Source organism: Oreochromis aureus, linkage group 7 (genome assembly GCF_013358895.1).
Source record: "Oreochromis aureus strain Israel breed Guangdong linkage group 7, ZZ_aureus, whole genome shotgun sequence".
NCBI lineage: Eukaryota > Metazoa > Chordata > Actinopteri > Cichliformes > Cichlidae > Oreochromis > Oreochromis aureus.
The window spans coordinates 30,550,737-30,565,264 of record NC_052948.1 but is presented as its reverse complement, the minus strand read 5'-3'; the positions used below and the strand labels follow the sequence as shown (position 1 = coordinate 30,565,264).

General features: G+C 40.8%; 1 protein-coding gene across 1 annotated transcript; it reads left to right on the top strand.

Moving 5' to 3' along the window:
- The first annotated feature begins 299 nt into the window (after window positions 1-299).
- On the top strand, window positions 300-3,474 carry LOC116334123 (tumor necrosis factor-like). The gene is made up of 4 exons (XM_031757451.2): window positions 300-661; window positions 1,372-1,426; window positions 1,645-1,698; window positions 2,159-3,474. The coding sequence occupies exons 1-4, from the start codon at window positions 425-427 to the stop codon at window positions 2,548-2,550; spliced, it is 738 nt and encodes a 245-aa protein (XP_031613311.1). The 5' UTR covers window positions 300-424; the 3' UTR covers window positions 2,551-3,474.
- Window positions 3,475-14,528: the final 11,054 nt, after the last annotated feature.

Here is a 14,528-nt window from a genome sequence, read left to right as displayed (position 1 = left end):
AGAAAACTGGAGTAGGCAAAGGACTGGAATGAATTCCAGCCTTAAAAAAGACATTGGCAGACTTTTTTTCTTTTACGACTGCATGTCTAGGCAAAGAGAGACTCTTGTTTAGCACAACAGGCTGAGTCATAAATGTGAAAAAAAAATCTTTTGACTTGTTGGAATCAGATGAGGAAACAAGCTGAATGTAAAGAGCAACACATGACACACATTAACCGGACTCCAGTCCAGTGAACGTGGGTCAGTGTGGGAAGTGGTGTATGCTCCTCCTCACTCTCTCTCCTCTCCCTTCCTATCTGCATGAAAAGACAGATGAGGTAATTCCAGTTTTTTTGGTGTAGGCGTTTAGCTACTATAAGAGTGTGTGCATGTATCAGTCAGAAGCAGCTTTATTCCTAGACCAGTCTCTCTTGGTGAAGGCATTATGGGACAGAGAGTGATGGGACCCACCGTACCTGCTGGGGCTGCCTGCGGGGATGCTTTGATAAGTGTAACCCCAGACGAGTCTGTGCTGATCCTCATAAATCACTGCCGGGACATGAAGAGGCAGGAGGCGAGGCTCCGGCTTATCACTCTGCTCCTTCTGCTCGGCTGTGCTGCACTGTTTGTTTACAGCACGTGTGCTAATTTAGGGCAGCATGGAAAATCGAGCAGACACGGGGTGAGTTCTTTTTTCCTTGGAGAGCTTTAGTCTGTCTGAAGCAGTGATGTGACAGACTTACCTTAGCAGGAATGTTTACCGTAATTCTATCAAGCTTTTTTGCATTGCACTTAAATCACAAACTTATTTAGGACCGATTATGCTGTCTAACTTGTCTGATAAAGTCCACTCATACAGACATTGATAGATGTGCCCAGATTGTGGTATTTTATTTTGTGGTGCTATATTGTTGATTGCCGTGTGTGAGCCCTTCATGACAGATTTTATTTTAATGGTAAGGAAACTGTACTTACAGTTGTGGCTGGTATCACTGAAAACACGAGAGCTGATTGTTTTGATTTGCGCCCGATCCCTCTGAGCAACATTCCTGTGATTCTTGTGCTCTCTGCATTCGAGTTTCTAGTATTTCAGCTTCTTGGCAGACAGTTATGCATGTTTTGCTCCAACAACTGTGTGTTGCTGATTTTTTATTAATGTTTTTTTAACTGTAGTGTTAAACACATGTTCGTCAGTAAAATTCATTTTTACGAGCACAAGCCTGCCGTGGGCTCTTTTACTTACAGGTCAACATAGTTTAATGAATTTTGTGTTGCTGGACATAAATTTTCAAATTTTTGTGTGAATACAAATTTTTAAAAACAGACCATCCATGTCTGCAAAGCTCTACACGACTCAAGGTTTTATTAAAGTTAATTCTCCTTTATTCACAGAGTGCAGAAGACCAAACTCCAGCCTACTCAAAGCAAGAGAGAGGGTGCCCTGAAGGTATGTCATGTCTTTTACTCTATTTTTGATTATATGTGTTGTTACTGGGAATGCATTTATTTCAAGCTGCTCTGCTCTCCAGTCTTTTTTTGGCTAATCTCTTCAGCTGTACTCGAAAGAACACACTCACACTTGTGTTTGCTTTATGTAAACACTTTCTCAAAGATATTTTAACAAGGGAAAACAACTAATTTCAGTTTCTCTCTTCTTCTGTCTAGCTCCACATGCAGAAACTGTTCAAAGGAAAGCGGAAACAGAGAAAATTCATCTCCGTAAGTGTCTCATGTTAGTTTACACTGTCTATGTTGTGCTTTCCATGTGTTCATAGGTAACTGTGTGAGGTATTAAAGAGCTCTCAGAGGGATATGAACAAATCCTTAATTACACGCAATTATAGATTATAGAATTATAGCTATAGATTGAGTGGGAGACTCCAGCTGTGCATAAGTACTTGAAAATCTGCAGCATGAAAAGCTGGAAAATACTTAAAGTCTAGACGAGCCTCAAAACAAATAGAAACACAATAGAAAAGGTTGTGGTGTTTTGTCAGAATTCGAATCTTTATTGTCATTATGCTTTAAGAACAACAAAAATTGTATGCAAACCCGTTCAGTGCAAGTGAAAAGAGCACACTTTTAAGAAAAACAAAAAGGATACAAATACAATAAATTAAAAAAGAATCTCAGGATGTGAGTGATTCAGTGACTCACAGGCTGATATCCTCTCTTGCAGAGTCTACAGGCAAGACTAATGGATCTTACATCACGTGGACTCCTATGTGGGGAAAAATGAACTACGACAAAGAGAAGAATGCCATTGTGATTCCCACGACTGGTATCTACTTCATCTACCTGAGGTTTACTTTAAGCTGTGATGATGATGTGGAAAAGGCAGAATTCCGGAAACTCCATATACAGCTGCAGCGCTGGAGTGAAGCATATGGTAGAGTCACTACAGAACTGGATGCCTGGGAGAGTGTCAAGTGTCAAAAAGAGTCAAAAGACTACCAGACCTTGTTTGTGGGGCAGCTTTTTGACCGGTTAGAGGGAGAATTCTTGAGCGTGAAAGTCATAGATGGTTACAACCTGATCAAGACGTCCTTTTTTGGCGCTTTTCTCCAATAATTGGTGTACGTGATCATTGTCTCATTCTTAATGCATTTACTTTTTAAGTTAATATAACTTGGTGTTCTATAGGGTTAGGGTTGTGTTTGGTTTGGTTTTAGCCACATGCTAATTAGGCTAATTTCCAGAATCGAGACAAGTTTGCCTTTCAGATGTATTATCGTATATTCAATGAGGCCCCATAATTTGAAGGGCATGTTAATTGCATCCCAACCCTAGATGGGTCACTGGTAACCTGGTGGATGTTAAGGTTAAAATTTAAACAGTTGTATGCTCTATATTTTTAATCCTGGAACTTAAAGTGCCCTTATGCAAGCCCCTCAGTTCGTCCTGAACCATCCAGTTTGGGGTTTCAGTGTTTCTTTGTGGTTCAAGAGGCAGGTGCTCCACATAAGGGTAATTTCATTTCATCAGCTTTAAAGACTGAGCATACAAAATGTGTGTGTGTGGTTATTGTTTTAAATTTGCACTGAAAAATGGTTTAAAATATTTAAAGAGAGAAAATTGAGGGTGTTTATTTATTTTCAGATTACCCACTCATTTATCAATTTTACATGTTTATCCTAAGTTCCAGTTTGTTATCCCAGCCATTGCCATGTACTTTAGCATGAGATGCTACTGTTGTTTAGTTCTTTTGTTAGTCTTGCATCAGCCTTTTAAATAAACCTCTTAGATGTTTCATACATCCCTAATAACTTTTGTAAGTCTTTGAGTGTGTGTGTGTGTGTGTGTGTGTGTGTGTGTGTGTGTGTGTGTGTGTGTGTGTGTGTGTGTGTGTGTGTTCAAAAGCCTAACAGGCATATGTTAATGTTTAAAGAAGCCACCAGACCAGATATAAACAGACAGGTTTTTGTATTGCTTGTACTCAGGGACGCTTTGGGAAACAAATGAAACTCTACTAATAAAAGCACAAAACATACTGACGCTTGTCTCTTGCTTCTTATTTTATTCATATTGTATTGTTAGTCTCATAGTGGTGATTTTCACACTGCATTTTTTGGATTAAATGACTTTAACCAGATATTTGTTGATTAAATATGCTACATTTCTGGATGCTTCTGGCAGGCTACACTACAAAGGTTTTTTCTTATTATAACTGTTTTTAGTAGACTGCCTGTATTAATCCTTGTGTCAGATTTGTGAATTCATTCACTGACTTTCATCTGCTTATGTAATAGTAAACTTGATGAAACTTGGAAGTGGGAGGAGGGAAATTGGAGAAAGCAGGAGTAACAACAACAGGATGGGGCAACCTCTTAAACTGAGGTTAGTCACCTCAGTTTAAGAGCTAAAAATACATACTGAGTCAATAAATATAATGAAGTGATGTGTGGGAGCTGATGACATGAAATGTCAAATGATGGCGAGCCTTTGAATCGTGAGATAATAGCACGATTCACTCACATAAACATGAAGCTACACTTCAAGCTGAGGAAATTCCTCTGTGTGAGTAATTCGTTTATCCACACCCTCTTGCATCACAACTTTTCTACAGTAGCCTGGAGGGTTTTGAGCTTTACAGTGAATAACTGATGGCAGCAATGATGCAGCTCTATTTATTATTAGTAACTTTCCTGTCTGACCTGAGGAACAACAGAGTAAAAGCTTTAAAAGGCAACACTACCTTAACCTGGTCTTTTATAGAAACGCACCTCCAACAACATGAACAGATACAGCTTAGAGGGATTATCAATGTTATTTCTTTATAAAAATCAGCCTGGTAAAAGGTTGGAATTAATTCCAAGTATTTTCCTAAAGAAAAGTGGATAAGGCCATCTTCAGGCTGCAAGAAAAAGGCAGAGACCATCAGATTTTTGTACTTCAAGGAGGTTTACACTGACAGTAATACAGAGGAAAGCTCAACAAGCACTTAGCAACACTGGGATGGAAAAACTCACTTTAACAGGAATAAAACTTGCAGAACCACGCTCAGGGAGTGGTAGCTATCAGTCGTGACTAGTTGGGTTTCCATTATAAAACCCACATCCAGTATTCTAACAGCACTTCACTCTCAGGAGGAAGAGCCTGCAGGTTTCAATCACTGTGTGATTATACAGTAGTATGCATTTAATCATTAGGTATTATTGTAGGGTCTTTACCTTACAATAGTAGTGGCCTCAAGGTGCGTTATATTATGATTTGATGCTAAATAAATAAATCTGAACTGAATTAAGTTGAAACTGTAAAGTAGTTTTAAACTATGTTTTAAAAAGTGCTCCAGGCTGAGTCATGTCCTGTTCCAACAGCTCAAGTAGCTGTGACATTCCTGCACCTTCCTCTTTTGACATTTCACTGAAAGTAGAGTTTGGCAGTCATGCTCAGTTCATGTTTTATCAGAGGAAACATATAACCACAACCTGCTGTCCAAGACACCACATGTATTACTGTTATTAGTGTCTGGATGGAGACAAGATGCAGTACAGCAGATTTTGTGTTTGTGTCAGGGTGATTTGCAGAAATGCTTTCCCCTTTTTTTTTGGTTTAGTGAGCTATTGGTATGAATGCACTGTCTGGAAGATTAGGGGTATTTTGCTCCATATGCGAGGTAATATGGCATAGATCCACATGAGTGTACTGAATTTACCACAGAACCTACCTATTTTGTAGTCACATGTGTTAATTATGAGGTTCAAAAGAAAATGATTGTTACCAGCATGGGCATCTGGTCAGCCAGTGTTTCAGGTTTATTTGACTTTTAGATCAAAATTACTTTAAATGAATAATGGAAAGACACCCATGGACTGTGAAACCCCCAAAAGGGACAAAATAAGGTTAGACTTTAAATCATCAATTTTCCGTAATCAGTCATTTTTTGCTAGGTTATTTAAACAGTAAGGATGCTGCAGTCATAAATATACATGCATAATCATGTAATTACATCTTCAACAACTTGATGAATTTTCATAAACCGTCAAGGGACATTAAAATTTGTGCCTTCAGACTGAAGATATGATGGATTATTCCTATATTTTATTGTTGGAGAATGGGTCCCCTTCTCCAAAGAAGCAAAAATGTGAAAGAAAGAGACACTGCAACTGATGTCTTAACAAAATGCCATCCTCTTGCTAGTCATTATCTTATCTCCCAACCTTAAGTCAGGACTCTAACACACAGCAATGTGCATAAGCATTCTTATTTCATCCCAATATTGCCATAGTTACATATTAAGAACAGATTAGACATGTAAACCTCCTATCTCTGAAAATCTGACAAGAGATAACTAAGTAGAAAGCTAACATGAAGCCAGCTAATTTAGGCGTGTGTGTCCTAAAAATCACACTTTCCCACTGATAAACCCGTTGATTGCATTCTCACATCATATGAGAGTTTATTCACCAAGCGTCAGAATCCAATGTCACTTCAAAGAAAGTTTAACTAACACTTAACTTACGCTTACCGACAGAAAATTTTAACAACTCACCTCAGTATGGCTGTCATTGGCCAGAAATGAGCTTCACTGACTCTTTGAACCATGTCAGACTCCTTTCACGAAGTTTTATAGCCTCTTCCAGATTAATAAAAGTTGGATGTTTTTCATCCGGCTTTGACAGCTGAGGTAAACAGTGGACCGATAGCCAACAGAACTCAAGGGTGGTTCTATTGCAATTTGAAAACTACAGATGTCTGGCAGTGAAAACTTTACACACTGAAATTTGAAATTAGCTCTGGACAACGACAAAATAGGCACTTTAATGGTTTCCTATTCCAGAAATGAAAAGAGTGAATAGAAGAAATGAAGAGAGGTGAGGTCAGTTAAGGAACAAAGGAACACAGGAGCCAATGAGTGATAGGGAAAGCCAGAGCAGGAAGTGAGGTAAGGGAAAGAGTAAACAAATGCTACAGTGGATGTTAAATGTTAAAACTGCAGTTCTGTGATTTGAGGTTCTCATATGAGCGAATGCAACTGCCCAAATGCCTGAATGCATGACTTTGCCTGAACTTCTTGCAACAACTGTGTTGCGAAACGCACACAGCAAGTGGAAGAGTAGAGGTCAGTGTTGTGTAATGTTGAAATAATTGGGTGGAGACAGCCTTGCGTGCAAAGGAAACACAGTAATTATGAAACAGTTGTTCAGTAGAGGGGTCAGCTGTAAATTAGCCCAATGTTTAATGACTGAATAAACACACAGTTGAAAATCATTCATTTCTCATTAGGTCCAGGAGCAAAGGAGAGTGAAGGGACTTTCAATTATGGTGTCTAACTGAGAAACAGCAAAACTCTGTGCTCCAACCTACATATGCTTTAACTGCATCACCCCCACAGTTAAAATCACCTTTCCATTTGTACTTACCTTGACGCAAATTACTATTCACTTCCGGTGCCGTCTCAGATGGCAGCCTGTCTGGCATGTTCTCTGCATTTTAAGCTACATTCCTCTTTCTTTCTTTTTCCTCTTATTTATTTCTTGTTTTTCTACTTAGTTTTTTCAGTCTATACTTCTTGCATAGTCAAGTAATTTTTTATCCGTTTGGACACGCAATTCTCCTAAAACTACAACTCCTCTGCCATGACTGAGACGCCACACTGCACCTTTGTCTATAGGGCTTTGGAGTTGACGTCATGCCGCAATGTATTGTGGGAGCGCGGTGCCATTTTCCGGGTCCACAAATCAAAACAAACACACTGTGTTGGAACGACGACCACAAGAAACATGCTTAAAAGCAGCTGAAAAGAAAACGGACGGTATAGAGACCAATTGCGTCCAGAGGCGAAGCGGCGGTACTTGAAAAAAATACAGTGGATCGCAAATGTGGACCCATATGAAATACGGCAGTGGAGTAAAGACCCCGACGACTTACCGCCATTGTCCTACCCCGATATCTTTACGTATCTTGTTTGTGGAGTAAGCGCTTACACTGCGAACCAGTTTCGTAATTACAAGTCGCTGGAGGCACACATCCAATTTACTAACAGCTGGGTGCAAGATTTGGCTATTTTCAACCTGTGAGTACATCGTCATTCAAACCAAGGTAAGTCAGCTGGAGTGCATCGAGTGTAATAGCCATGGTTCACCCCCTACCACAATTAATGTTATACATTTATCAATGAACTGCTAAAATCTCGTTGTCATATTATGTGTCCATAATTGTAAAGTTGATGCAAACAACCACATTGATAATCGGGCAAGATATTACATACATTTCACAGGCAGGCTTCCCTACAGTTGTGCGAAAGAATTAGCGAATCGTTACATAGCACGTATGTCTGCAAAGTCACTCAATTTGATGCTTGTTCGCAATTTCTATAACCTCCGAGACCACCAACGATAATATTATTAAGCTATAAAGAGTGATCTGAACATATATAGAACTTACCGGAGTGAAAATGTCCAGTAAGTTAAGTGATATCTGGAGATGGAAGCGAACTGGATATCAGCTTGTCTCACGGCTGCTATCCAGGCTAGACGCCTTCGTTTGGTAAGGTCCACCATATGAGCTCCCTCATGTTGCTTCCAGGTTGGGAAAGAATGAAAAGACAAACCCTTTTTAAGCTTATTCCTGTGCCGGTCGTGCAATCGAACATTGCAGCCGACCACACAGCAAGTACGAACGATGGCTGTTGTGTGTGCCTTCGCTCCTATTTTGCTTGCGCTTTGTTTGGACCCGGAAAATGGCGCATCAGGCCAAAATCCTTTCCACGCCCACCCCCGTGACATCACGCTCCAAAGCCCTATAGCTGAGGCCAGCTGCTGGGACTCCGACAGCACAGCCGTGCCGGTGTTCAGCATGAGATCCCTGCGGTGTTCAAGAGGAACTACCGTGGCTGCAGAGCCTAAAAAGCACAACGACTGAAGATGAAAAGATTTTGTCCTGCTCTCCCGTCAGTAGTGACTGGTAACATCAGATCGCTGTTAAATAAGATGGACGAGATTGCGACGCTAACAGGGACAGAGAAAGTTTTCAGAGAATGCAGTGTTATGTGTTTCACGGAGACATGGCTGCATAAAAACATCCCGGATCAGGTGATGGATCTAAACGGATTTACGTGGGTGAGAGCAGACAGGGACCCTGGCAGCAGGGCAGCTTTATGTCTACAACCACTGGTGTTCCCCCAGTCAGGTTAAGGTGTGTAATAAACACATTGAACTGTTAGTATTATTATTTATAACATTTACTGCGAGAGTTTTTCCTTGCCACAATCATATTTAAGAAGAATTGTGTATGTTTCTGTTCTGTGTCCTGTGTACTGTTTGTTTGTATATGTGTCTTTTTGGCTGCTGTTACAACCAAATTTCCCCTTGTGGGACAATTAAAGGATTATTCTATTCTATTCTATCATCATTGTTTACATCGCAGCTGATGCTAACGCGGTGCAGGCGTATGACGTCATCAGCACTGTGACAGTGGACCTCCTGAATCGAAGCCCGTCCACGTTTGTAGCTGTAACGGGCGATTTTTACTACACAAACCTCCCCACACAACCCTCTCCACTGTTCTACCTACGTTCAAGCAATATGTGGACTGCAAAACAAGAGACGATACAACAATACAACAAGAAAAAGAGAGCTTTCAGAAACGGTATCAAAGAACAGTTGAAACTGGTGCAGAAAGCCAAGATTGCAGAGGGAAAAGAGTCCTACAGAAGGAAGCTGGAAACCAAACTGCAAGAAAACCAGGAAGGTGTGGAATGGAATGCGGGCCATTACTGGCCTGAGACAAAAGAGATGTGTTGGGGTGGACGGGGAAGTCGAATGTGCAAACGTTCTAAATCTGCACTTCAATAGGTTCGACTGTCTTGCGTCTCCATTTTCCTCCCCCCTCTCCTGCCCCCTCAGCCTGTCTCACTCTGTCCCTCTCAGCAGATGATATCAAAAGGGAACTGTGTGAGACTCATCCTGAAACACCTGCATCTGGGGTGGAGCCTTGGCTGGACCCCCTGCAGTTTGCTTATCGACCCCGTATCGGTGTGGAAGACGCCATCATCTACCTGCTGAACCAGGCTTATTCTCACCTGGACATTGTTGGGAGTACTGTGAGGGTCATGTTCTTTGACTTCTCTCATGCTTATAACACGATCAGACCATCACTGCTGAGGAATAAGCTCACGGAAATGCAGATGGACACCCCACTGGTAGCTTGGATTACAGAGTATTTAACAAATCGACAACAGCATGTCCGGCTGAAGCGCTACTGCTCGGACAACATCCGGACAACCGCAGGGGACTGCCCTATGACCCTTCCTCTTCACCCTCTACACGTCTGACTTCAGGTACAAGTCTCCGTCATGTCATCTACAGAAATTCTCTGATGACTCTGTCATTGTGGGCTGTATCAGGGAAGGTGGTGGACAGCTTTGTTGAGTGGTGAGTTAAACCATTTACAATTTAACATCACAAAGACAAAGGAACTGATCATAGACTTTCGGAAGCATGCTCCTCCTACCCCTGTCACCATCAGAGGGGCTGACATGGACGTTGTGGAGGACTACGGTACCTGGGGGTACACATTGACTGTAAACTAGACTGCAACATATGATTTTTTTTCCTGACCTGTTGGGGGAGGTTCAGAAACAGCGGAAACCATATAACCAGGTAAAACAGCAGCTCCTTGAACTAAATATAAAATTGGACTGATCTTCTCTGGAATGATGAGGATTTTCCCTCAACCAGCATCTCTTCCACACACCAGCGGAGGTGGAAGAATTCATACGAAGAAATGGACAACAAAATGACAGATAAACTCACATTGACTCCAGGTTATAGCAACATCTGAAAGGTGCGGTTTTGATGAATGATCTCACTTCGGAGCAAACAATATGCTGTGGTCATAGATGTACAGTTATACTACAGGTGGCCTTAGTCACGTTACATTCAACTAATTTTATTCTGATAAATATTACTTAGCCACTGTTTTCTGTTAATATGATTGTTGTGAAGTTTAAACCTTTAAGTCAACAACAGGGTGTTTTTTTCTGCTCCTTGTAAGAGACCAGCAGTGTAACCAAGTTGTAATGAGAACGGGCAGGAGAACTATAAGATTTCCATATGTTGGAAATCCTAGGATTGTTTTTTTTGTTTTTTTGTTTATAAGAGTTCATTGTTTTCAAGGTGCAGTGTTTTTCTGGTTGTAATTTCAAGCTCCAAGAGTTAAGATAAAAAGCAGTCAGGGTTAAGTTACTAAGGGCATTAACTGAATGAGCAGTGACTCCAATCTTGAACAAATCTCTGGAATGTAAGAGGCAAATTAAGTAATAAATAGACTCAAACAATATCACCCACTCACATGTAGGTGTGTTTATTCAAGAAACACACCTACATGTGAGTGAAATTACTCGGCCTAGTCAGGTGTTTTCAGGCTCCTTCTCTTCACACAATACTTATTCATAAATCCTTACCCATATGTATAAAAATCATGTTAGACCCCACAGGGAGGTTATGGGAATGTATACAGTGGCTTGCAAATGTATTCGGCCCCCTTGAACTTTTCCACATTTTGTCACATTACAGCCACAAACATGAATCAATGTTATTGGAATTCCACATGAAAGACCAATACAAAGTGGTGTACACGTGAGAAGTGGAATGAAAATCATACATGATTTCAAACATTTTTTACAAATAAATAACTGCAAAGTGAGGTGTGCGTAATTATTCAGCCCCCTGAGTCAATACTTTGTAGAACCACCTTTTGCTGCAATTACAGCTGCCAGTCTTTTAGGGTATGTCTCTACCAGCTTTGCACATCTACAGACTGAAATTCTTGCCCATTCTTCTTTGCAAAACAGCTCCACAACTGCCCTGTGACGGCCTCAGAGGTTGTCTAAGAGAATATTGGGAGCAACAACACCATGAAGTCCAAAGAACACACCAGACAGGTCAGGGATAAAGTTATTGAGAAATTTAAAGCAGGCTTAGGCTACAAAAAGATTTCCCAAGCCTTGAACATCCCACGGAGCACTGTTCAAGCCATCATTCAGAAATGGAAGGAGTATGGCACAACTGTAAACCTACCAAGACAAGGCTGTCCACCTAAACTCACAGGCCGAACAAGGAGAGCGCTGATCAGAAATGCACCCAAGAGGCCCATGGTGACTCTGGACGAGCTGCAGAGATCTACAGCTCAGGTGGGGGAATCTGTCCATAGGACAACTATTAGTCGTGCACTGCACAAAGTTGGCCTTTATGGAAGAGTGGCAAGAAGAAAGCCATTGTTAACAGAAAACCATAAGAAATCCCGTTTGCAGTTTGCCACAAGCCATGAGGGGGACACAGCAAACATGTGGAAGAAGGTGCTCTGGTCAGATGAGACCAAAATGAAACTTTTTGGCCAAAATGCAAAACGCTTTGTGTGGCGGAAAACTAACACTGCACATCACTCTGAACACACCATCCCCACTGTCAAATATGGCGGTGGCAGCATCATGCTCTGGGGGTGCTTCTCTTCAGCAGGGACAGGGAAGCTGGTCAGAGTTAATGGGAAGATGGATGGAGCCAAATACAGGGCAATCTTGGAAGAAAACCTCTTGGAGTCTGCAAAAGACTTGAGACTGTGGCGGAGGTTCACCTTCCAGCAGGACAACGACCCTAAACATAAAGCCAGGGCAACAATGGAATGGTTTAAAACAAAACATATCCATGTGTTAGAATGGCCCAGTCAAAGTCCAGATCTAAATCCAATCGAGAATCTGTGGCAAGATCTGAAAACTGCTGTTCACAAACGCTGTCCATCTAATCTGACTGAGCTGGAGCTGTTTTGCAAAGAAGACTGGGCAAGGATTTCAGTCTGTAGATGTGCAAAGCTGGTAGAGACATACCCTAAAAGACTGGCAGCTGTAATTACAGCAAAAGGTGGTTCTACAAAGTATTGACTCAGGGGGCTGAATAATTACGCACACCCCACTTTTCAGTTATTTATTTGTAAAAAATGTTTGGAATCATGTATGATTTTCGTTCCACTTCTCACGTGTACACCACTTTGTATTGGTCTTTCACGTGGAATTCCAATAACATTGATTCGTGTTTGTGGCTGTAATGTGACAAAATGTGGGAAAGTTCAAGGGGGCCGAATACTTTTGCAAGCCACTGTAGAAATCCAGAGTTTTTGGAAATAAGTTTTTAATGGATTTTTCACATATTTCAAGTGTTAAGCTGAATGTCCTAAACTATGTAGGTTATCTTATCCCACTGAAAATCAATTAAGCAAAGTTCACGAAAAAAAAAACCACAATCTATTGATCGTTACAGGCAAAATACAGTATAGACAAATCATGGAAATCCATTAACAGACCACATCTGAAAGCCTGTTTGTCTATGTTGTCCTTAGATCTGGAGAAACTTAGTTTTATGATTAAGGTTACTACGCCTTTAAAAAGATGTGGGGAAACCTTGTTTTTGAAATGTAAAGAAATGTAAAGAAACATAAATATAGTCATTTAATTTATATGGGAGATGTATTTTGTTATTTCTATGGAAAACTCAAGGAACCCAATAAAAAGTAAGAAATGGACTTCATGTGTTAGGTGCAGGCTGTGTGCAGACAGGAATAGGACCCAAGGTGCAGACTCCAGAGACCAAAGGTGAACTCAAAACAGCTTTAATACTGAACTCAAAAAGGGGTAACATAACATGACTGGAAAAAATCAAAATAAACTTAAACCAGAGGACTAACAGAACACACAGCTAAGTAAACGGTAGAACGCGACAGAGAGCACAGGAAAACACAGGGCTTAAATACGCAGAGGGAGTAATCAGGGAATGGGTGTATGGGCAACAGGAGGGAAACACAGCTGGGGCAAATCAGGACTAACGAGACAAAGAAGCGTAAACTGAACACACTGAGAAAAGACAGAGACCTTCAAAGTAAAACAGGAAACACAACACAGACTGAACTTAGACAAAGACTGACTGGACACGGGGATATAGCAACTAAGGATACACAGAGACGCGAACTAGACAAGGGGATACAGCTGACAGGGGAGACAGAGCAACTAGAGACGACAGAGACAAAAACCATAAGACAGAACTCAAAGAAACCAAAGACTAGAAATTATAAATAATATAACTAACTCAAAAACCCTGGGTCAACGACCCAGGCCTCCTAACATCATGACGTTAAACTACCCAAGATTGACGAGGAGACTGTTTATTACTGCAGCCAAATTAGCTGATGCCTCTCTAATGGACATCTACTCTGAATTTTTCGAGTAAATTTGGGTATGTATATATCCATATATAGTTAAAACACATCCATAAACACATTTTGGGAATTTAAAAAAAAGTGAGAGTGAACAAACGTTTTGACCGTTGTAGCTACATTACCTTAGCTCAGATATTTGCCAGGCATTCAATCCAATTGCCTCTCACTCAGTTGGCTGCAGTGTTAGCAGTAAAAGGACAGTTAGCACCGCTCTGAGCCCTCACTCTGAACCACATGATTGCCAGTCATGGACATCAGTCCATTACACTTTAAATGGCACCCTGATGCTGACTTACCCATATTTATTACACTAACACAAAATTAGTCTCATGCAGCACATTGATTTAATTGCTGATGTGTAATTGATTTTATGTTATTCAGGTGAATGTTACGTATTTAACAGTAAATCATGAACCATCTCAGAGGACTGTGCATTTTGCATGAAACAGGCTTTTTAAAAATTGGTTATTTAATTCCCAAATTAAGAAGAAGAGCACAAGGCTGGGCTGAAAGTGTCTGTATGAGCTGTGAGCAAGTGAGCAGCAGTGAAGGTTTGTGTTACAGAGATGTCAGCACAAGCACAGAAACAGCTCAGTGTCTTTTCCTTTTTTCTTTCTTCCTTTGATTTTTACTGCAACAGGTCCAGGTGAAAACATTTAACTCCGACTGTGGGTTCATTATCCAGTGGCCAATGCAGGAACTTGGAAAAATCTCCTGTGCAAATAAAATGTTTCTTTGTTGTGGCCTAATGCTGTGGAAACTGTAGAAGTGTGTGTATTGTGGTAATACACTTTAGTGTTGGTTTGGATTAACTGAGTGATGAGATTTAAGCTGTTACTAAA

What these genes read in the sequence shown, in the direction of transcription:
- LOC116334123 (XM_031757451.2), top strand. Translation starts at nt 425, where the DNA reads ATGGGACAGAGAGTGATGGGACCCACCGTACCTGCTGGGGCTGCCTGC. An exon ending in GAAAATCGAGCAGACACGGG is followed by an intron (nt 662 to 1,371) that starts GTGAGTTCTTTT and finishes CTTTATTCACAG; the next exon opens with AGTGCAGAAGACCAAACTCC. An exon ending in AGAGAGAGGGTGCCCTGAAG is followed by an intron (nt 1,427 to 1,644) that starts GTATGTCATGTC and finishes TCTTCTGTCTAG; the next exon opens with CTCCACATGCAGAAACTGTT.